The sequence below is a fragment of the Mirounga angustirostris genome, unplaced genomic scaffold (genome assembly GCF_029215605.1).
Source record: "Mirounga angustirostris isolate CCGP_5_RB_7025 unplaced genomic scaffold, mMirAng1.0.hap1 SCAF_1, whole genome shotgun sequence".
NCBI lineage: Eukaryota > Metazoa > Chordata > Mammalia > Carnivora > Phocidae > Mirounga > Mirounga angustirostris.
The window spans coordinates 149,237,641-149,262,758 of record NW_026991709.1 but is presented as its reverse complement, the minus strand read 5'-3'; the positions used below and the strand labels follow the sequence as shown (position 1 = coordinate 149,262,758).

Sequence of the window (25,118 nt, the reverse complement as noted above, 5' to 3'; positions counted from 1 at the left end):
GAAACCAGAAAAGTCATTTGACTGCCTTTATTGCTATGTTGGCTTTATTGCAGTGACCTTCAACCCAACCCTCATTATCTCCAAGGTCTGTCTTTTTATGTCTTTGTAAATATTTTCTCCAGTCTGTGGCTTGTCTTTTTTTTTTTTTTTTTTGGCAAAGCAGGAGGTTTTGATCCTAATGTAGTCCAGCTTATCTATTATTTCTTTTTTTTTTTTTTTTTTTTTTTTAAAGATTTTATTTATTTATTTGAGAGAGAGAACACATGAGAGGGGATAGGGTCAGAGGACGAAGCAGACCCCCCGCCGAGCAGGGAGCCCGATGCGGGACTCGATCCCGGGACTCCAGGATCATGACCTGAGCCGAAGGCAGTCGCTTAACCAACTGAGCCACCCAGGCGCCCTTATCTATTATTTCTTAAATGGATCATACCTTGGTGTGGTATCTTAAAAAATCCTTACCATACCCAGGTTCATCTAGATACTTGTTTATGTTATCTTCTAAGAGTTGTATAGTTTTGAATTTTACATTGAGGTTTATGATACCTTTTGAATTAATTTTCTTGAAGAGTATAAAATCTGTATCTAAAAAAATAAATAAAATCTGTATCTAGAGTTATTTTTTGGCCCATGGGTGTTCAGTTGCCTTTGGGTGTCCAGCACCATTTGTTGAAAAGCCTTTTCTTCCTCCATTGTATTGCCTTTGCCCTTTGGTCAAAGATCAGTTGAATCTATGAGTCTATTTTTTGTCTCTATATTCTGTTCCATTGATATGTTTATTCTTTTGCCAATACTGTACTCTCTTGATTACAGTAGCTTTATATAAGTCTGAAGTCAGATATTGTCAGTCCTTTTACTTTGGTCTTCTCCGTCAGTATTGTGTTGGCTATTCTTTTTTTTTTTTAAAGATTTTATTTATTTATTTGAGAGAGAGAGGATGAGAGAGAACACATGAGAGGGGATAGGGTCAGAGGGCAAAGCAGACTCCCTGCCGAGCAGGGAGCCCAATGCGGGACTCGATCCAGGGACTCCAGGATCATGACCTGAGCCAAAGGCAGTCGCTTAACCAACTGAGCCACCCAGGCGCCCTGTGTTGGCTATTCTTGGTCTTTTGCTTCTCCATATAAACTCTAGAATCAGTTTCTCAATTTTCACAAAAACTTACTGGGATTTTGATTGGAATAGTTCTCAGTCAACAGATCAAGTTGGGAAGAACTGACAACTAGCCATGAACATAGAAATCTCTCCATTTTCAGTTCATTGATTTTCTTCATCAGAATTCTCTAGTTTTCCTCATATAGATCTTTTACATATTTGTTAGATTCTATTTCATTTTGGGGCTGCTAATGTAAATGATATATTGTATTTTTTTATCAAATTCCACTTGTTTGTTGTTGGTATATAGGAAGTGATTAGCTTTTGTATCTTAACCTTATATCCTGCAAACTTACTATAAACTTAGTTTCAGGAGTATATTTGTCAATTCTTTTGGGTTTTCTAATAGATACTAGTGTCTGGTGGATAATCCTGTCATCTGTAAACAAATATCATTTTCTTTCTTCCAAATCTATATATACCTTCATTTCCTTTTTTTTTTTTAAGGTTTATTTATTCATTGGCACGCATATGCAAGTGGGGGGAGGGGAAGAGGATGAGGATCTCAAGCAGACTCTGCACCAAGCATGGAGCCGAAAACGGGGCTCAATCTCAAGACCCTGAGATAATGACCTAAGCCAAAATCAAGAGTTGGACTCAATCGACTGAGCCACCCATGTGGCCCTCATCATATTGCGTTAGCTGGGATATTTAAATAGAATGTTGAAAAGCAGTGGAGGGAGAGGATAGTCTTGTCTTGGTCCTGATTTTAGTGGAAAAGCTTCTATTTTCTCATTCTTTTTTTATATAACATTTTAATTTAAATTCAATTAATTAACAATGTATTATTTGTTTCAGGGTTACAGGTCTGTGATTCATCAGTCTTACATAATACTCAGTGCTCATTACAACACATACCCTCCCTGATGTCCATCACCCAGTTACCCCATCCCACCATCCCTGCCCCTCCAGCAACCCTCAGTTTGTTTCCTATGATTAAGAGTCTCTTATGGTTTGTCTCCCTCCCCTGGTTTCATCTTGTTTTATTTTCCCCCTCTTCCCCTATGATCCTCTGCCTTGTTTCTTAAATTCCACATATCAGTGAGATCATATGATAATTGTCTTTCTCTGATTGACTTTTTTCACTTAGCATAATACCCTCTAGTTCATCCATGTCATTGCAAATGGCAAGATTTCATTTTTTGATGGCTGCGTAATATTCCATTGTGTGTGTGTGTGTGTGTACACACACACATATATACCACATCTTAGCATTTATCTGTTGATGGACATCTGGGCTCTTTCCATAGTTTGGCTATTGTGGACATTGCTGCTATAAACATTGGGGTGCAGGTGCCCCTTTGGATCACTACATTTGTATCTTTGGGGTAAATACCTAGTAGTGCAATTGCTGGGTTGTAGGGTAGTTCTGTTTTCAACTTTTTTTTTTTTTTTTAGATTTTTATTTATTTATTCATGAGAGACAGAGACAGAGAGAGAGAAGCAGGCTCCCAAGGAGCAGGGAGCCTGATGCGGGACTCGATCCCAGGACCCTGGGATCATGACCTGAGCCGAAGGCAGACGCTTAACCATCTGAGCCACCCAGGCGCCCCTATTTTCAACTTTTTGAGGAACCTCCATACTGTTTTCCAGAGTGGCTGCACCAGCTTGCATTCTCACCAACAGCATAGGAGGGTTCCCCTTTCTCTGAATCCTCACCAACATCTGTCATTTCCTGACTTGTTAATTTTAGCCATTCTGACTGGTGTGAGTTGGTATCTCATTGAGGTTTTGCTTTGTATTTCCCTGATGCCGAGTGACGTTGAGCACTTTTTCATGTGTCTGTTGGCTATTTGGATGTCTTCTTTGCAGAAATGTCTGTTCATGTCTTCTGTCCATTTCTTGATTGGATTATTTGTTCTTTGGGTGTTGAGTTTGATAAGGTCTTTATAGATTTTGGATACTAGCCCTTTATTTGGTATGTCATTTGCAAATATCTCCTCCCATTCTGTTGCTTGTATTTTGGTTTTGTCTGTTTCCTTTGCTGTGCAAAAGCCTTTTATTTTGATGAAGTCCCAGTAGTTTATTCTTGCCTTTGTTTCCCTTGCTTTTGGAGACGTGTCTAGCAAGAAGTTGCTGTGGCTGAGGTTGTAGAGGTTGCTGCCTGTGTTCTTAAAGATTTTGATGGATTCCTGTCACACATTGGGGTCTTTCATCCATTTCGAGTCTATTTTTGTGTATGGTGTAAGGAAATGGTCCAGTTTCATTCTTCTGTTATGGCTGTCCACTTTTCCCAACACCATTTGTTGAAGAGACTGTCTTTTTTCCATTGGATATTCTTTCCTGCTTTGTCGAAGATTAGTTGACTGTAGAGTTGAGGGTCCATCTCTGGGTTCTCTATTCTGTTCCATTGATCTATGTGTCTGTTTTTGTGCCAGTACCATACCATCTTGATGATGACAGCTTTGTAATAGAGCTTGAAGTCCGGAATTGTGATGCCACCAGTTTTGGGTTTTCTTTTTCAACATTCCTCTGGCTATTAGGGGTCTTTTCTGGTTCCATATAAATTTAAGGATTATTTGTTCAGTTCTGTGAAAAAAGTTTGATGGTATTTTGATAGGGATTCCATTGAATGTGTAGGTTGCTCTAGGTAGCATAGACATTTTCACAATATTTGTTCTTCCAATCCATGAGTATGGAACATTTTTCCATTTCTTTCTGTCTTCCTCAATTTCTTTCATGAGTATTCTATAGTTTTCTGAGTACAGATCCTTTGCCTCTTTGGTTAGGTTTATTCCTAGGTATCTTATGGTTTTGGGTGCAATTATAAATGGGATCAACTCTGTAATTTCTCTTTCTTCTGTCTTGTTGTTGGTGTATAGGAATGCCACTGATTTCTGTGCATTGATTTTATATCCTGCCACTTTACTGAATTCCTGTATGAGTTCTAGCAATTTTGAGGTGGAGTCTTTTGGGCTTTCCACATAGAGTATCATGTCATCTGCAAAGAGTAAGAGTTAGACTTCTTTCCTGATTCGGATGCCTTTTATTTCTTTTTGTTGTTTTATTGCTGAGGCTAGGACTCCTAGTACTATGTTGAACAACAGTGGTGATAGTGGACATCTCTGCTGTGTTCCTGATCTTAGGGGAAAAGCTCTCAGTTTCTCCCCATTGAGAATTATATTCGCTGTGGGTTTTCATAGATGGCTTTTATGATTTTGAGGTATGTACCCTCTATCCCTACACTCTGAAGAGTTTTAACCAAGAAAGGATGCTGTACTTTCAAATGCTTTTTCTGCATCTATTGAGAGGATCATATGGTTCTTGTCCTTTCTTTTATTTATGTAGTGTATCACATTGATTTGTGGATATTGAACCAACCTTGCAGCCCAGGCATAAATCCCACTTGGTCGTGGTGAATAATCCTTTTAATGTACTGTTAGATCCTATTGGCTAGTATTTTGTTGAGAACTTTTTCATCCATGTTCATCAGGGATATTGGTCTGTAATTCTCCTTTTTGATGGGGTCTTTGTCTGGTTTGGGGATCAAGACAATGCTGGCCTCATAAAGTTTGGAAGTTTTCCTTCCATTTTGATTTTTTGAAACAGCTTCAGAAGAATAGGTATTAATTCTTTAAGTGTTTGGTAGAATTCCTCTGGGAAGCCATCGGGCCCTTGGCCTCTTGTTTTTGGGAGATTTTTTATTACTGCTTCAATTTTCTTGCTGGTTATGGGTCTGTTCAGGTTTTCTATTTCTTCCTGGTTCAGTTTGGTAGTTTAGGAATGCATCCATTTCTTCCAGATTGTCTAATTTGTTGATCTATAGTTGCTCATAATATGTTCTTATAATTGTTCGTATTTCTTTGGTGTTGCTTGTGATCTCTCCTCTTTCATTCATGGTTTTATTTATTTGGGTCCTTTCTCTTTTCTTTTTGATAAGTCTGGCCAGGCGTTTATCAATTTTATTAATCTTTTCAAAGAACCAGCTCCTAGTTTCATTGATCTGTTCTACTGTTCTTTTGATTTCTATTTCATTGATTTCTGCTCTTATCTTTATCATTTCTCATTTCCTGCTGGGTTTAGGTTTTATTTGCTTTTCTTTCTCCAGCTCCTTAAGGCATAGGGTTAGGTTGTGTGAGATCTTTCTTGTTTCTTGAGAAAGGCTTGTAGTGCTATATACTTCCTTCTTAGGACTGCCTTTGCTGCATCCCAAAAATTTTGAACAGTTGTGTTTTCATTTTCATTTGTTTTCATGAATTTTTAAAAATTCTTCTTTAATTTCCTGGTTGACTCATACATTCTTTAGTAGGATGCTCTTTAGCCTCCATGTATTTGAGTTCTTTCCAACTTTCCTCTTGTGATTGAGTTCCAGTTTCAAAGCATCGTGGTCTGAAAATATGCAGGGAATGATCCCAATCTTTTGGTATCAGTTGAGACCTGATTTGTGATCCAGGATGTGATCTATTCTGGAGAATGTTCCATGGGCACTAGAGAAGAATGTGTATTCTGTTGATTTGGGATGGAATGTTCTGAATATATCTATGAAGACCACCTCCAATGTGTAATTCAAAGCCCTTATTCCTTGTTGATCTGCTCAGATGATCTGTCCATTTCAGTGAGGGGGTGTTAAAGTCCCCTACTGTTATTGTATTATTATTGATGTGTTTCTTTGATTTTGTTATTAATTGGCTTATATAATTGGCTGCTCCCATGTTAGGGGCATAAATATTTACAGTTGTTAGATCTTCTTGTTGGCTAGACCCTTAAATTATGATATAGTGTCCTTCCTCATCTCTTATTACAGTCTTTGGCTTAAAATCCAATTTGTCATATATAAGGATTGCCACCCCAGCTTTCTTTTGATGTCCATTAGCATGATAAATGGTTTTCCACCCCCTCTTTGTTGATGTTCTTTACCAAGTTGAGAAAGTTACCCTCTGTCCCTAGATTATTGAGAGTTTTTGTTATAAATGGGTGGTGGATTTTATGAAGTGCTTTTTCTCATGTGATTTTTTTCTTTTTTAGCCTATAGATATGATGGATTATATTAATTGATTTTTGCATTTTGAACCAGGCTCACATATCAGATAAATTCTACTTGGTCGTGGGATATAATTCTTTTTTTTTTTTTTTTACATTGTTTGAATTGATATACTAATATTTTGTTGAGGATTTTTGCATCTTTGTTCATGAGAAATCTCGCTCCAGTTTTCTTGCAAGTCTTTGGTTTTGCTATTAGAGTAATGGCTGGCCTCATAGAATGAGTTTGGATATATTCCCTTAGCTTCTATCTTCTGGAAGAGATTGTAGAGAATTGGTATAATTTCTTTTTTTTTTTTAATTTTTTTTTTAGAGATTTTATTTATTTATTTGCCAGAGAGAGACGCAGTGAGAGAGGGAACACAAGCAAGGGTGGGGGGTGGGAGAGGGAGAAGCAGGCTTCCCGCGGAGCAGGGAGCTGGATGTGGGACTCGATCCCAGGACCCTGGGACCATGACCTGAGCCAAAGGCAGTTGCTTAACAACTGAGCCACCCAGGCGCCCAAGAATTGGTATAATTTCTTAAATGTTTGGTAGAATTCATCAGTGAACTCATTTGGGCCTGGTGATTTCTGTTTTAGAAGATTATTAGTTATTGATTCAGTTTCTTTGGTTGATACAGGCCTGTTCCAATTGTATATTTCTTCTTGTGTAAGTTTTGGCTTGTGTCCTTCAAGAAATTGGTCCATTTCATCTAGGTTATCAAATATGTAGGCATAGAGTTATTTTTAATATTACTTCATGTTTTTAATGTGTATTGGATCTGTAGTGATGCCTCTTTCATTTCTGATGTTAATAATTTTTGTCTTTTCTCTTTTTTTCTTAGTTAGCCTGAATTAGGTTTATCAATTTTATTGATCTTTTCAAAGAATCAACTTTTGGTTTTATTAATTTTCTCTATTATTTTCCTGCTTTCTGTTTCACTGATTTCTCTAATTTTTACTTTTTTTCTTCTGCTTTCTTCGGATTTAACTTGTCCTTCTTTTTCTATTTTCCTAAGGCTTAGAAAGACTGATTTTGGATCTTTCTTCTTTTCAGTGCCATAAATTTCACTCTAGACTCTGCTTTTGTGGCATCCCATTGATTTTATTTTTTTTAAAGATTTTTAAAAATGTATTTATTTGACAGACCAAGAGGGAACACAAGCAGGGGGAGTAGGAGAGGGAGAAGGAGGCTTCCTGCAGAGCAGGGAGCCCAATGTGAGACTCAATCCCAGGACCCTGGGATCACCACCCCAGGTGAAGGCAGATGCTTAATGACTGAGCCACCCAGGCGCCCCTCCCACTGATTTTTAATATGTTGTATTTTCAATTTCATTTCATTCAAAATATTTTAAAATTTCTGTTGAGATTACTTTTTGGTCCCATGTGTTGTTTAGAAGTATGTTGTTTAATCTCCAAGTATTTTGAGATTTTTCATCTATCTTCATTTTGTTGATTTCTAGATTAATTCCACTGTGGTCTGAGAGAAGATATTGTATGATTTTTTTTTTTAAGTTTAAGGTTTTTTTAAGTTTAAGATGTGTGTTATGGCCCAGAATGTGGTCTGTCTTGGTAATGTTCTATGTGAGCTTGAGAGGAATGTGTATTTTGCTATTGTTAGATGAAATTAGTCATAAATGTCAATTGTACCCAATTGATTCATGGTGCTTTCGACTGTGTCCTTACTGATGTTCTTCCTGCTGGTTCTGTCCATTTCTTTTTTTTTTTTTTTTTTAAGATTTTATTTATTTGCGAGAGAGAGAATGAGAGACAGAGAGCATGAGAGGGAGGAGGGTCAGAGGGAGAAGCAGACTCCCCGCCGAGCAGGGAGCCCGATGCGGGACTCGATCCCGGGACTCCAGGATCATGACCTGAGCTGAAGGCAGTCGCTTAACCAACTGAGCCACCCAGGCGCCCAGGTTCTGTCCATTTCTGATAGAGGGTTGTTGAAATCTCCAGCTGTAATAGTGGATTAATATATTTCTCCTTGCAGTTCTGTCAGTTTTTGCCTCATGTATTTTGATCATTTGTTTTTGGTGAATACACATTAAGAATTGTCCTCTTGGACTCAAATAAATAAAATCAGAAATGAAGGAGAAGAAACAACAATACCACAAAAATACAAAAGATTATGAGAATGTTATAAAAAATTATATGTCAATAAGTTGGACAAACTAGAGGAATTATATAAATTCCTAGAAACATATAGCCTTCCAAAACTGAATCAGAAAGAAATAGAAAAGTTGTGCAGACTGATGATTAGTTCTAATGAAATTGATTCAGTAATCAAAAAAAAATCCCAACAAACAAAAGTCCAGGACCAGATGGCTTCATGGGTGAATTCTACCGAACATTTAAAGAGTTAATACCTGTTCTTCTCAAACTATTCCAACAAGAAGAGGAAGGAAACCTTCCAGATTCATTCTATGAGGCCAGCATTATCCTGATATCAAAACCAGATAAAGACACTACAAATAATGAAAACTACCAGCCATTTTCTCTGATGAACATAGATGCAGAAATCCTCAACAAAATGTTAGCAAACCAAATCCAACAATACATTTAAAAAAATCACCAGGATCAAGTGGGATTTATTCTGGGGATGCAAGGATGGTTCAATATTTGCAAGTCAATCAGTGTGATACATCGGATTAAGAAGAGAAAGGCTAAAAACCATACGATCATCTCAGTAGATGTAGAAAAAGCATTTGACAAACTATCCATTCGTGATAAAAAAAATTCTCAACAAAGTAGGTTTAGAGGAAACATCAACATACTTAAGGCCATATATGAAAAACCCACAGCTAACATCATACACAATGGTGAAAAACTGAGAGCTTTTCCTCTATGATCAGGAACAATAAAAGGGTGTCCACTCTCACCACTTTTATTCAACAAGGTACTGGAAGTCCTAGCCACAGCAATCAGAAAAAAAGAAATAAAAGGCATCCAAACTGGTAAAGAGGAAGTAAAACTGTCACTATTTGCAGATGACATGATACTATATACAGAAAACCCTAAAGACTCCACCAGAAAACTACTAGAACTGACAAATGAATTCAGTAAAGTCTTAGGATACAAAATTAATATACAGAAATCTGTTGTATTTCTTTACACTAATAATGAAGTAGTAGGAAGAGAAATTATGAAAACAATCCCATTTACAATTGCACCAAAAATAATAAAATGCCTAGGAATAAATTTAACCAAGGAGGTGAAAGACCTGTACTCTGAAAACTATAAAACATTGTTGAAAGAAATTGAAGATGGCACAAGCAAATGTATCCATGCTCATGGATTGGAAGAACCAATATTGTTAAAATATCCATAGTACTCAAAGCAATCTACAGATTTAGTGCAATCCCTATCAAAATACCAATATTTCTTTATAGAACTAGAATAAATAATCCTAAGATTTGTGTGGAACCACAGAAGGCCCCCAAATAGTCAAAGCAAATAGCCAGATCTTGAAAAAGAAGAACAAAGCTGAAGGTGTTATAATCCCAGATTTCAAAATATACTACAAAGATGTAGTAATCAAAAGTGTAGCCCTGGCACAAAAATAGACACACAGATCAAAGGAACAGAATAGAAGCCCAGACATAAACCCACACTTATATGGGCAATTAATCTATGACAAAAAAGGCAAGAATATACAATGGGAAAAAGACAATCTCTTCAACAAATGGTGCTGTGAAAACTGAACAGCTCCATGCAAAAGAATAAAACTGGACCACCTCTTATACCAAACACAAAAGTAAATTCAAAATGGATTAGAGACCTAAATGTGAGACCTGAAACCATAAAACTCCCAAAAGATAATATAGGCAGTAATGTCCTTAACATCAGCCATGGAAACATTTTTCTAGATCTTTCTCCTCAAGCATGGGAAACAAAAACAGAATTAGACTATTGGGACTATAGTAAAATAAAAAGCTTTTCTACAGTGGGGAAACCATCAACAAAACAAAAAGACAACCTACTGAATGGGAAAAGATATTTGCAAATGATATATTTGATGAGGGATTAATATCCAAAATAATGTGTACAACTCAACATTGAAAAAACAATCCTATTTTAAAATGGGCAGATGACCTGAATAGATATTTTTCCAAAGAAGACCTATAGATGGCCAACAGACACATGAGAAAAGATGCTCAATATCACTCATCATCAGGGAAATGCAAATCAAAACCACAATGAGATATCACTTTACAACTGTCAGAATGGCTAAATTCAAAGAGACAAGAAATAACAAGTGTTGGCAAGGATGTGGAGAAAAAGGAACCCTCATGCACTGTTCATGGGAATGCAAACTGGTGCAGCCACTCTGGAAAACTACAGAGGTTCCTCAAAAAATTAAAAATAGAATTACCATATGATACATTTACTCTACTAACTGGGTGTTTACCCAAAGAAAATGGAAACACTAATTTGAAAAGCACCACTATGTTTATTGCAGCATTATTTTCTAACTAAGATATGGAAGCAACTCAAGTATACATATAGATGAAAGGATAAAGAAGATGTGGTACATATATACAATGGGCTGTTACTCAGCCATAGAAAAGCATGAGATCTTGCCATTTGCAGCAACATAGATGGACCTATAGGATATAATGCTGAGTGAAATAAATCAGAGAAAGACAAATACAATATGATTTCACTAATGTAGAATTTAAGACACAAAACAAATGAAGAACAACAACAACAAAAAGACCACTCTTAAATACAGAGAATAACTGGTGGCTGCCAGAGGGGAGGTGGATGGGGGAAAGGGGGGTAAAATAGTGAAAAAGATTAAGAGTAGATTTACCTTGGTGAGTGCTGAGCAATGTATAGAATTGTTGAATCAGTATATTGTACACCTGAAACTAATATAACCCTGTATGTTAATTATACTTGAATTTTTAAAAAATTGTCCCCTTGGAGTATTGACCCCTTTATCACTATGTAATGCTTTCCTTATCCCTAATAACTTTCCTTGCTCTGAAGTCTGCTTTCTGAAATTGATATAGCTATTCTTACTTTTTGGGGGGATTAGTATTAGCATGATATATCTTTTGCCATTCAGTTACTTTTAATCTGTATGTGTCTTTATATTTAAAGTGGTTTTTTTGTAGACAACATATTGTTGGGTCTTGTTTTTTGTTTCACTCTGACAATTTCTCTTTTACTTGATGTATTAGACCATTATTAACATTTAAAGTGTTTATTAATATAGTTGGATTAACTATATTAACTATATAACCATATTTGTTTTCTATTCCTAGTTTTGTCTTCTTCCCTTTTTCTGCTTTTTGTGGTTTTAACTGAGAATTTTATTTTTTAATATTCTTTTAAGATTTATTTATTTATCTTAGAGAGAGCACATGTGCAGAGGGAGTGTGAGAGAGATAATCCTCAAGCAGACTCCCTGCTGCCTGGATGGGAGACCAGTCCCAGGACCCTGAGATCCTGACCTGAACCTAAACCAAGAGTCAGATGCCCAACTGACTGAGCCACCCAGGCACCCCTTTAACTGAGAATTTTATATGATTCATTTTCTCTCCCTTCTTGGAAGTATATCAGTTGTACTTTTTTTAAGTGGGTGCCTTAGGGTTTTTGATATATATTTAAAATGAATCCATATTCATTTTCAAAGAATACTATACCACTTCCCAGGTAGTATTAGTACCATATAGTAACAAAATAATCCTACTTCCTCTGTCTTGTTCTTTGTATCATTTGTAACATTGTTGTCATTCATACCATATATAGGTGAGTGATCCAAGGGCAATGAATGTATTTATATATACACACTCATATATACGTACTTGCATTGATAATCTAATACAGTCTTGCTATTATTATTGAACAAATGGTTATCTGTTAGATCAGCTGAAAAAAGGAAAAATAAAAGCTTTTGTTTAACCTTCCCTTATTCCTTCTCTGGTATTCTTCTTTATGTAGTTCTATGTTTCTGACTCATTAACATTTTCCTTCTCTATGAAAAACTTCTTTTAACATTTCTTGTAAAGCAAGTCTATTGGTAACAAATTTCTTCCATTTTTTTATCCTTCACTTTTGAGGGATAATTTCACAAGACAGAATTTTAGGTTAGTGGTCTTTCCTCAACACTTTAAATATTTCATCCCTCTCTCTTCTTGCTTGCATGATTTCTGAGAAGTGGATGTAATTCTTATATTTGCTCCTATATAGGTAAGGTGGGGGGGTTCCCTCCCCTCTGTCTTCTTTCAAGATATTTTCTTTAACTTTGATTTTCTGCAGTTTGAATGTGATATGCCTAGGTGTAGTTTTGGCATTTATCCTGTTTGGTGTTCTCTGATCTTTCTAAATCTGTGGTTTGGTGTCTGGCACTAATTTGGAGAAATTCTGTCATTATTGTTTCAAATATTTCTTTTCTTTCTTCTCCTTGCTGCTTTTTTCCCAGTATGCCCATGTTATAACCTTTGTACTTGTTTCACAATTCCTGTATATTCTGTATGTCCCCCTTCCCCATCTTTTTTCCCCCTTTTGTTTTTGAGTTTTGGAAGTTCCTACTGACATATTCTCAAGCTCAAAGAGTCCTTCAATAGCTTTGTCCAGTCTACTAATGAGCCCATCAGAGGAATTCTTCATTTGATTGCTCACATTTTTTTCTTTGTTAGAATTTTCATTATTCTCCTTACAGTACCTGTCTGCTATTGCATGTTGTCTACTTTTTCTATTAGAGTCCTTAGCATGTTTATATATTTTTAAACATTTCCAATCTGATCATTCCAATATCCCTGTTATATCTGAGTCTGCTTCGGATGCCGGCTTGGTCTCAAACTGTGCTTTTGTCTCTCAGTATGGCTTATAACTTTCTTTTTTTGAAAGCCAAACATGATGTACTGGACAAAAGGGATTCCAGTACATAGACTTGTAGTGATATGGTGATAAATTGTGTGGAAAAGAAAAGCAGTCTATAGTCCTGTGATTAGGTCTCAGTTTTTAACAAGCCCGTGTCTCAGCTGTGAACTACACAAGTGCTTCTCAGTCTCCCCTGCTGCCTTAAATGGGACAGGATGGCTAGAGGGGACTGGAATTGGGTATTTCCTTCCACCATGTGGAAGGCTAGTGGGTGTTAGAGTTGTGTTAACCCCCAGGTTAGTTAAAGTCTGATAAGAACCCCAATAGTTTAGGCTCTGGAGGTTTCTTTTGAGGGTAGGCCCTATTAAGAAGTACAGAATGCTCTCATATTTCAAAATGGTTACTCTTTCCCTCCCACTGCTGAAAGCACAGGAGACTTTTCCATGCTATTCACCGTGAGAACCTGGCAGAGCTCCTGGAGGTAACACTTACAAAAGTGTGGGGACTCTCCCCTTTGGAGTTTCTTGTTTTTTGGTTTTTTAAAGATCTTATTTATTTGAGAGAGAGCAGACTCCCTGCTGAGTGGGAAGTCCCATACAGGGCTCAATCCCAGGACCATGAGATCATGACCTGACCTGAAGTCACACATTTAACTGACTGAGCCACTCAGGTGCCCAGTCCCCTTTGGGGTTTTTAATTCTCAGACTTACCCACTCTGAGCCTCCAGCAATTTGTCAATTATAGTTCAGGTTTTCCTACTCTGACACTGTAGAGTTACTGTAGAAGTTTCTGTTTGTGCATTTCTTTTCCAGTAAGTTGTAATTCTCTGGGTTTACCTGTCTTTCCAGTTTTAGAGACAGCAGTTTGCCCTGTGACCTTGCTTCCTTGATGGACCTAGAAGAGCTGTTCACTTTTCAGTTTGTTCAGTTTTTTACTTGTTAGAACCAGACCAGAAACTGGAAGTCCTACCTCCAGTTTTTATTTACTAGCATCATTAATTCTCCAATTTGGAAGAGATTTGAGATACCATCTAGTGCATTCCTACAGGGAATTTTCAAGGACCACCTCCCATTCCCATCCCACCCCCACCCCCAAACACCACCTTCTTCTCCATGGACAGATGAGTGCCAGTGATTGTCCTGAACACTTCCTATAAGGAGAGTGTGTTAAATTGCTCTGGTGGCTCAAAAACTCTTGTTACACCCTCTTTGGTCTTAGTTGTGTACTTGAATGATTGAAGGTATAAGGAGAGAAGGAAGAGGGAGACAGCCTGTAGGTTCCCCCCGAAGGGCCAGAGGCCACCCCAGTCCTATCCTGTAGTCTTCCATAAGGTGGTGGGGGTGACCAGACTGCATTGGAAAGTCAGAGGCCAGCAGTGCCTGTGGATATTGAGCTCATATTCCCATGCTAGTGACACCATGGGGTAAAGAAAGGTTGCTGGGGTGACTGATCCTGGGAGGGCTTCCTCTAAGAAGAGAGCTGACTGTGGGCCTTGAAGCTTCATGGGGACCTTTGACACACTGGTTAGGATTGGGAGCGGGGTTACAAGGAGAAATAAGTTAACCAGAAACTTGAGATTCAAGGAATGTAAAAGTGAAGCCAGGGGCATCCAGCACCTCAATACCAAGATTTAGGAATCATAGTTCTTACTGTGGAAAGTCTTCGGTTATGTCTCTTTCATCTGTCAAGAGTCTCCTCATCGACTCTCTATTTTAGTATCATATATCAAGAAATGGAAGAATCCTTAGAGACCATCTAGTTCAAACTTTCCCTTTACATAGATGGAGAAATTGAGGCCCAGAGGGTTAGTAGGGTGTTAACAAATAAGCAACAGGCCCAAAATGGAGTCACATGTGCTGAGCCCTACATCAGCAAACGAAGGCAATACATAGTTGAAGTTTCAGCCTCTCCCAGGAGTGTGAGCCTTAACTTGTGAGGTAATCTGCCTGGTAGACCCCCACCTTCTCCCAAAGGAAGGTGATCTTGCCAGGAACAATCCAGTCTTTGCTGGAAATTTCCTTTTTCTTCCCCCTTCTGCCTATAAAAGCTTACCATTTTGTAGAGGTCCTTGGACCTCCTTTCTACAGGCGTAATTTGCAGATATGCAGGTTTGATTCCAGACCACTGCAATAAAGTGAATATCACAATAAAGCCAGTCAAATGGATTTGTTGGTTTCCTGGTGCATATAAAAGTTATGATTATACTATGTTGTATTCTATTAACTGTGCAATAGGATTATGTCTTTTTTAAAAAGTACAATAAATAAATAAATAGTACATATATAGCCTCAATTTAAAAATACAGACACAGAGACATGAACAAATGCTGTTGGGAAAAATGGTGACAATAGGCATGCTTATATATACTTATATACTTATATAAGTATAAATATAAGTAAGTACATATATATGTTTTTGAAGTTTCCAGAACCTTGCCCAAAGCTGGCACACAGCAGGTGCCCACCAGATACTAAAAAAAGGAAAAGAAAAAAAAAAGAGAAAGAAAAGACAAACTTGCCAAATCTGGCGGATATCAAAGCTATACTCTAAACCTGTTCAGAGCCTACAGATGGGATCCTGGGAAAAACTGGCAGAAGCTGCCTAAAAGTAAGAATTCTTAGCAGTCAGCTCCCTCCTATCTCTGGTAGAGAGACAAAAATAAAATTTCACATTGTCCTTTTCTAGATCAGGCCTTTGGTTTTTGATCTTTGAGAGTGGTTCTAGATCTTGTGAAGATAATGTCTTGTGTACCCTCTTTGTGTGTATCTCTTGGGTCCCTGGGCTTGTTTAATACTGCCAGCAATATTTACTGTTTATCTCAGTTGAAACCTAACAAGATATTTGAAATGATTTAATAATTCTATGATTAGAAATTCGGCCAAATTGGAAGCTAATATTCAGGGCTTGATAGGATTTTTTAAAGCCTTCTCTCCTAAGCTAAATGTACCCAGAGGGAAATCAGAACATTCCAACATAGGTGTATGGGTGTGTCAGTCTTTCCATACAATTCAGACAACAACCCAGTTATTTGAGGAATTAGAAGCAACTATACTTAACCTACAAATCTTTGCAAGACCAGAAGAGTAGCTCTAGAAACAATTCAAGGTCCACTTGTCCTTTTTGACAATTAACCTCACCTATTCATCTCCAAAGGCTTGTAGGTATTGTAAAATTCTGGCCTTCCAGAGCAAAAGTCCTTGGAGGAATTTGCATTCTTTAGCCATCTTTGAGATGTAAAGTTTCTACCTGTCTTCTCCAGGAACTCTTATCTTGTTATCTGGGTCATCTTCTTGAAATGCAAATTTCAGGGAGGTAATTCTTTTTTTTAATTAACATATAATGTATTATTTGTTTCAGGGGTACAGGTCTGTGATTCATCAGTCTTACACAATTCACAGCACTCACCATAGCACATACCCTCCCCAGTGTCCATCACCCAGCCACCCCATTCCTCCCACCGCCCTCCATCCATTCAGCAACCCTCAGTTTGTTTCCTGAGATTAAGGGTCTCTTAAGGTTTGTCTCCCTCTCTGGTTTTGTCTTGTTTCATTTTTCCCTCCCTTCCCCTATGATCCTGTCTTGTTTCTCAAATTCCTCATATCAGTGAGATCATATGATAATTGTCTTTCTCTGATTGATAGGGAGGTAATTCTTAACAGGAGAAAAAAACTTTAAAAGGGAAGAGGCTTTAAAAATACAAACTGCTACATAAGCTCCCTTGCCCAATACAGTCCACAGCTTCCTTGAGATCCCTTGTCAAGGACAAAGGCAAATCTTAAGTGTCTTCACAAATATCAACAGAAAGAGCTTTGACAGTCTGAGCAGGTAATTATTCCAACTCTTCTTTAAAAGTGAGTGAGTTTTGCATTATTATACCCATCTCATGGTTAAAAACATTTTTTTAAGTTTTTATTTTAATTCCAGTTAACATACAGTCATGACTAAATTTTTTTTAATTTTTTAAAGATTTTATTTATTTATTCATGAGAGACAGAGAGAGAGAGGCAGAGGGAGAAGCAGGCTCCCAAGGAGCAGGGAGCCTGATGCGGGACTCGATCCCAGGACCCTGAGACCATGACTTGAGCCAAAGGCAGACGCTTAACCATCTGAGCCACCCAGGCGCCCATGACTAAATTTTTTTAATGAACATTTTAAGGCCTCTGTTTGTGTCTGTGTATATGTAGATGTGTGGTATTTTCTACTTCTGGATGTCATTGCCACAATTAATTTGCAAAAAAGCTCTATTTAATCAGCTTGAAGAAAATCAAGCATTAATATGAAATAAGGATTTCTAAAACTCTTAGAAATATAAAAACTTAACCCAAATATTTTTCAAGTTCTGTGATCTAGGATTAATCTTTAGTAAATAAAAGCTAGTTTAAGGTTGTTGGTTTAATTAAAACAGGCATGTCTCAGGCGCCTGGGTGGCTCAGTGGGTCAAGCCATCTGCCTTCACCTCAGGTCATGATCCCAGGGTTCTAGGATGAGTCTCCCATCAGGCTCAGCACATTCCCTGCTCAGCGGGGAGCCTGCTTCTCCCTCTCCCTCTGCTGCTCCCCCTGCTTGTGTGCGCAGGTGTGCTCTCTCTCTCTGTGTCAAATAAATAAATAAAATCTTTAAAATAAATAATAATAATAATAGAAACAACTCTGTGGGGCAACCGGATGGTGTGGAGTCTTGGGAGGCCGGCAGTGAGAGAACTCACCCAAGGCAGAACAAAGGAGATAGAAGTTTATTGAATACACCACAGGGAAGCAGTGGGCAGGACAGCAAAAAAGAGGCTGACTGCCTGGGGGCAGTGCTGGGGGCTGTAGGTAAGGAGGAAGGTGAGGAGGTATGGGAAGATATGGAATTTTCCCCTTTTTTGGTACCTGTGTCCAAGTGTAAATAGCCCATTGGTAAACTAGGGCTAGTGGATATTTTGAGGTGAGTCGCCTAATGGGCCTGTTTGCATTCAGCTGGGGGGTTGGGGGTCGCTGTGGGCCCTTCTACCTGATTCAGGTTTCCAGTGCTCAAGCCCACTGCCTAGGAGCAGCCTGTACGATCTCTGCAAGTAGGATGTATGTTTTTGCTAAGAGAAATTATGAGGAATGGAAATTAATTTTTGTCGAGGGAAAAGAAAATAATATTCTTTATACTTAAGCTTTTTTTTTTTCCTCCAGAATGGGAAAGAGAAAAAACACAAGACAAAATATGAAAAGGAAAAAAAAAAACAGAGTAAAAAGGTGGTAGAAGGCTTGTGGAAAAGGAATCTTGGAAAATAATTTCACGTGTGGTCAAACTGGCTAAGATTGGAATGGATCTAATTAAATTGTTAAAATGAATTTTAACATCAAAAGTATACTGGTATAAAATTAGAATTGGTTTCATCTGTTTTAAGGACAAAGTTTTCTTATACTCTCGGTCTGCTCTTTAAGAGATTATAAAAGTTTTTTTTAACCTTTTAAGTAATCTTCCTAGAAAACAAAGATTTTTGTCTTGTCAATATAATTTCTTGTATTTCATATCAGATCTTTGATTACTTAAGAAAATTGAGTCTTCTCCATTAAAAGAGCTAAGGGTTTTTGTTTGTTTTACAATTATTTAACTTTCTGTATTTGCTGGTGAAGTTTCAAATTATCATTAAGGTTAAATAGATAACCAAATATTCTTTCATCCTGAACTATGATCCTATTTGTTTGTAAAACCTTTTGATATTTTTGACAAACTTCACAAAAATCAAATGCTAAATGAAGTCTTTTTTAACCTCAAGCTTACTGTGGGGTATTTCAGAGGGTCCCTGGAACATCTTAAAAGATTTGTTCTTGGGGTCCCTGGCTGGCTCAGTTAGTGGAATGTGTGGCTCTTGATCTCAGGGTCATGAGTTCAAGCCCCTCACTGGTGAGAAGAAAAGGAAGGAAGGAAGGAAGGGGGGGAGGGAGGAAGGAAGGAAAAGTTCTGTTCTCTCTACTTATAAAAAGGGAATTGTTAAACCAATTAGGCTTATTTGATGTTAAATTACAGGGGAAGCATTGTCAAATAAGAAGTGATATACTAAGCCCTTTTAATGTTTTATTTGTATAGTTACCTATAAGTGTTCCAGAAACTGTGAAATTCCTGGAAATCTGATATGTCCTGGTATAATGTTATCAGTCATAATTTCAGTTACTATCTTAAAATGTTGTGTAAAGAAATAACCAAATTTCCTTGTTGATCCATTATAATGAGCTTTCAACCGATCTTTAACTGTGGGCATTGTAAGTCCTCATCATTTACAGACAGTTGTCGTTTCACTCAGATGCTTTTGCCAAAGTGTTTCTGCAAAAGTGCTTCATCTTAGGGCACCTGGGTGGCTCAGTTGGTCAAGCATTGACTCTTGACTTTGGCTCAGGTCATGAACTCAGGGTCACTGAGTGTGAGGCCTACTTAAGATTCTCTTTCTCCCTCTGCCTCTCGCCCTCCCGCACCTCTCCTGTGCAGCACATGCTCTCCCTCTCTCTTAAAAAAAAAAAAAAAAAGTGCTTTATCTTCAAGGAGATTCAGGGAAAGGACTTTGAAAAGTACAGGTTTCTGATAACTTTAAGATCATAAAACAGAACTGGGTAAGGATTTCCAGAACTAATGGAAAAACTAGATTCAAGCAAAACAGTACTAATTACATGGGTCTGAATGAATGTAGGAGGATGATTATAATTTTTTATGACTTTTGTTTGAAACATTGCTGGTTCCTTAATTAAATTTTGTTTTTCCAGATTTAAGGAAACCTTTTCTCTTAAGCTATCTAAGACTTACTTGGTAAAGAACAGCTTTGTAAACAAAGATGAAACATTTACTTTTTCTTCTTGATCCTGATCCCTCCAGAATTCAGAGATTTTTGAGTATTCTTTACATGGCAATATAATTATTTATTTGCATAAGTTCAATAAGAATCTGGTCTCCTTGTAACAGGACATAATTTGAAACATTGGCTATATTACCAATGTTATATTACCTATATTACTGGAATGTCATATGTATAGACTCGATAGGACCAGACAGCTTTAAGGGAGTAAAGGTGACTTTATGAGGCCAATGAAGCCCCTTGGAAAAATCAGCCTGATACTCTGCTTACAGGGTTGCTGGCAGTCTTACCAGGTGAGTAAAGAAGGTTATCTCCTGACAGCCCCAGGAATCTCAAAATATTTTGGGGACCTTGAGAAAGGAGGAATTCACCCAAACCATAGGTATTGCAGGTAAAAATCTAATGATGAGCCCTTGGCTTGGCTTTCTGGCCTCAGAAGCTTTGAAGAGTTCACTATGAGATTCCTTATGAAAAGTTGAAGCAAAGCAGTCTCTAAAAGGAGCTTATATGCTCAATCGTTATTCTTACTGCACTTATAGGAAGAATCAGGCTGAGTTTAATGAATATTAATTTTACTGTGATTATCTTTCATAGAAAAAAATGGAGGTAATTGTAGATAGAAAAGTTACATATGTACCATATAGATGTTAGATTCTAGCCCTGTTAATTGTCTTTGAGGGATTGTTATACACCTGTGAACTAGACTAGATTCTGAATTCTAGTTTCCTCAAGTATCTGGCTACAACTCTCCAAACTAACATTTCCAATTTTCTCCCACCCTTCTGATTTGGAGTCACTTAGAACAAAGTCTGCCCTTGAACCTCCTTGGAAGGGACTATACAAGTCCTCCTCACTACCCAGATGGCAGCCAAACTTCAGGAACTTGGACCTTGGGTCCACATCTCTCAATTAAAAAGGGCTCCTTCAGAGTCCAGGAACTGGAATGTCAGTCCAGCTGCAGTGCTCAAAATCAAACTGATGAGGAAGAGAATGTAGACTGCTTCCACCCAAGACACTGGATCAACACTTATTAACTAGTTTAATTAAACGTGAAACATTTTCTTCTCTTCTTTCCTTCCCTTTACTCTGTATTGGCCTGGAAAGATAACACCATCATCTGTATCTCCTAGGCCATTGCAAAGGGGGGTAACCCTGCAGACTGCTGGATTTGTCATCAAAAGCTCTGACCTGTCCATGATGGTAGAAGGAGTGCTACCTTAGCAGGAGTGGTTTGTGCCCCGACAGGACTAATCTTTGTCTGGGGTGGTTATCATCCTCCTTGGGCCTGTGGATGCCCAGATAGCTGGCAGATAGCTGGGCAGTGCCCCTAGCTGTTCATGAACAGACACCTCACTGGTTGACACCCCTGAATTTACATTGTCAAGTTAGAAAGGACCTACTTGGAGGCTTTCATCATTCATGATTTGCTTCCTTTGGAGGTCCCTGTTTCCCCCAGTTAGGAGCGAACACGAGTGAGGCTATGATCAGGAAACTGTCCTTAACTCTGGAAAGTATTGGCAGAATCTGTGCCATAGCAATAGCTGCCAACAAAGATCCTTAGACTCGCTGGCCAAAGTTGTTCTTGCTAATAGAATAGGCTTTAATTATCTTTTAGCTGAGGAGTGAGGTATCTGTGCTGTGGTCAACACCACAGGCTGTACCCGGATTAGTGCTTCTGGGGAAGTTGAAACTCAGCTAAGTAAGATCACTGAGCAAACCACTTGGCTTAAAAAGGTGGCTCCTTCTATGGGATCTTTTTTTGACTTATTTGATTTTGATTGGTTTGTGTTTTGGGGACCATGGCTCTGAAGTGCACTCCAGACATTGGGAATTACCCTGCTTACAAGAATCATAGTAGTCTCCTTGGCATGCTGTATTCTCTCCAAAGCTTTAAATGCATGTTTGCAGCCACTGACCACCAAGCAAATGATCTCCCTAAGACTGGACTGTCAAAGAAGGACCAAAGAGAATGACCAACTAAAAAACTGTGAACCTGAAGTCATGATCTGTGAACACCAGAGAGACTCAGCAAAAAACATCATGAACTGTGACTGTCACAAAGAGGATAAGTTAAAGCTGTGAGAACTTCAGCACGGTAGCTGAGAGTGGCACAATGCCTTATATTTTGATCCCATCTGTTAGTTAAGCTTAGAGTCTGATCAAAAGGAGAAATTGTGAAAAAAGACATAATAGACTCAAAATAGAGTCACTTGTGCTAAGCCCCATGTCAGCAAACCAAGACTTAACACCTGACCTCATTGCAATTTCAGTCTCTCCCAGGAATGTGACTTTTAACCGAGTCAATCTGGAATTACCTGGTCAGCACTAGTGAGGTAAATCTACTTGATAGACCCCCAATCTTCCCCCAAAGGAAGGTGGCTTTGCCAGAAACATTCACTCTTTGCAGGAAATTTTCTTTTTTTCTGCCCTTTTGTGCCTATGAAAGTCTTCTGTTTTGTACAGCTCCTTGGAGCTCCTTTCTGCTTGCTAGATGGGATGCTGCCCATTTCATGAATCATTGAGTAAAGCCAATTAGATCTTTCAATCTACTCAGATGAATTTTGTTTTTTTAACAAGAGACAGACTCAGAATCATAGTGAATCAGTAGCAGTGCCCAAGTTTCCTGCCTCCTAGCTCCAGCTCCCTTGGCTACTTGAAGCCAAAGAAGCAAAAATCCTCTCCCTGACTGGAGTAGGAAGATGATGCAGGCTGAGGACAGGCTCCTGTCTCCATCTCAGTTCTCTTCCATCGGGGGAGCACCGTATTGGGCAGTGGCAACTGACAGCATCTGTTTTCTTGGTAATTCGGTTGAGGTGATCCTGAGAACAAGCACATGGAAGAAAGCTAGGTAAGGAAGAAAAGATAGAGCTGGGGACAGTGGTGAGACTGGTGGAGAATTCGGGATGGGGCAGAGAGGGAGGTACTCTCCTTACGCTGGGTCATGGGCCCTTGCCTCTGCCCTGCCTTGACCTGCTATGCATGCTGGCTGACTAATAAAAGCCAGCAGCTGGGCTGGCCAGGGGACCAGATACAGGCATGCTGTGTCCAGAACTGCCCCTACAGGCTTGCTTCCTTGCATTCCTTTCACCTCTGCTCCTCAGTCTCTCTTAAAATGGTTCAGAATTCAAACATGAGAAGGCTTTCCCATGCATACAAAGGCAAATATGTGAATGTGTGTGTGCGCATGTGCATGCTGCACATACATGTGTATTTTTCCCTAATGCCATCTTCAGTCCTATCATTCCCCACCTCCCATGACTGAACTAGATGCTTTCCAAGCCCTGGGTCTACCTCCAGTAGACCTCTTCCAGGGTAAAAAGGATGGGGGCTTTTTAATCTTTGGGAGATTCCTCCTCTCGGAGGTCCTGTTATTCTCCAGTCCTGTAAGAATCCTGACCTACCAGCCACCATGTGCCCCATCCCAACCTTGACTCCAGCAGAGACTTCCACAGCTGAGGTTATGATCGAGGGAGACTTTGTCCTGTGTTCCCCTGTTATCACTAAGATTACCTATTATAAATGAAGTTCCCTGCAGCCGCTTGCTTGTGCCTTCTCTTGGTCATGTGTTAATGGTTTCTTCCTCAATTAGAGTAGAGCTCAAAATGCACTCTTGGCTCTTCTGTAATTGCTGTGTGCTCTTAGATTGTCTTCGGTACTGAGGAGGAAAGGCATTTATGCCCTTGGTGGGTCTCTTGGCCTTCTTGATACCCTACCACGTGCCAGAGACCCCTAGGAGAAAGATAAGATCAGCATCATCAAGAGGCCAGATTGGGCTGCTGACTGAGTTAGTATGCAAGCTGGGTCCCTGCTACTCTCCTTACTTACCCCATTGTCTGTTGTGGGCTGGTCCCTAGAAGGGAATTCTGTATCCCTCTGAGTGTTGGAACTACTCTCAGAATTTGGGGTCTAGTCCAGAGTGGACTAGTTCTTCATCATATTCTGTCCTTCCCAGGCTACAGCCAGGGAGTTGAAGTGTGACAGGTCAGGCCAGGCAAGGCTGGATTAAATATTAACACAGCTGTCATTGCTGCTCAGAGGGGCCAGTGCCCCCAAGCCAAGCTGCAGAGCTGTTTGGTGGCCCCAGGCTGACCGGTAGACATGGCTCGGTTTGCCCAGGTCCTGGCTGAAATAGGTGACTTTGGACGCTTCCAGGTACAACTGCTGATACTGCTGAGTATCCCCAACTTCCTGTGTGCTTACTACATGTTTGCCCAGGTCTTCATGATCCAGGATGAGGCCCACCACTGCTCAGTGGCCTGGGTCAAGAACCACACTTTGAACCTGAGTGCTGCCGAGCAGCTGACACTGAGCGTGCCTCTGGATGCTGCAGGCAAGCCTGAGTCCTGCCTCATGTTCCAGCCACCCCCGGACGGTGCCAGCCTGGAGGACATCCTCAGCCACCGCTTCAATGGGACGCAGCCTTGCGAGGCAGGCTGGGAGTATCCTGAGGACAGGCCCCTGTCCCTAAAGAACGAGGTAGGACTGCCCTTCTGCCTGTCTGCCTCTTTGGGGTTGGTCAGCAACTCTGTCTGGTCTTCTGCCCTCAGCGACTGGTCTTGCCACTTCTGCCCTTAAGCACCCATGCCCAAATGATGGACCATTGGAGTGACTTTTTTTTTTTCCTTTTTGCCACTCATCCTGCTTTTCTCTTTGTCCTCCAACTATTGGCCCCTCTCCCTCTCTCCATTTTCTCTGTCTGGTTTGTCTGCCTATCTTTCCATGCATCTTTCCCTATCATTTTGTTTGTCCCTCTGCCTGTCTGCCCAGTTGTCTGCCTTTCTGTCTGTCCCCTCCTGCTTTCCTGTCTTTGTATCTTTCTCTCCATGCAGTGTTCCCATCTATCGGTCCCTTGGCCTTTGTCATTCAGTCGGCCCCTGCGCTCTGCCTGCTTACCTGGCTTCTGGTATCCCTGTCCACTTGTCTGCCCTCCTGCTTGCCTGCCTTCCATGGGCCTCCTGCCTTCTAGCTGCTCTCTCTGGAGCTATGCCCACCCGCCCTCTGCGGCACCGGAGGGCGCAGATGACAGTACCTGCTCTGCTAAACTCGTTTTCTTGGGAAGGATCCAGGCAGATAAACAGATTCCCATTCCAGCCACCTGAGCAAGAACGGCTCCCTGGAAGCATCCATGCCCACTCTGCTGCTTCCCAGAAGCTGGGACTGAGGCGCAGAGGAGAGAGATGATTTGGTCAGGGCAACCCAATGAGCTGATCATGGAGGTGGGGCTCCCACTCAGCTCCCTGCAGGAGCAGGAAAGAGCACAGATGGTCCAGAATCCTGAGGCATGGGCATCGGTGGGGCGGGGGGGTGGGGGTCTGAACAACTCACCTTGATGGTGGTGAATACTGAGCCTTT

General features: G+C 39.6%; 1 protein-coding gene across 3 annotated transcripts in view; it reads left to right on the top strand.

Moving 5' to 3' along the window:
- The first annotated feature begins 227 nt into the window (after positions 1-227).
- The window catches only part of SLC22A13 (solute carrier family 22 member 13), a 33,244-nt gene continuing 8,353 nt past the window's right edge, over positions 228-25,118 (top strand). For all 3 annotated transcript variants that reach the window (XM_045904033.3, XM_064590071.1, XM_064590061.1), the window contains exon 1: positions 228-24,242. In XM_045904033.3, coding sequence (XP_045759989.1) covers positions 23,865-24,242 — 378 coding nt within the window. In that variant the 5' untranslated portion in view covers positions 228-23,864. The remainder of the gene's footprint in view (positions 24,243-25,118) is intronic.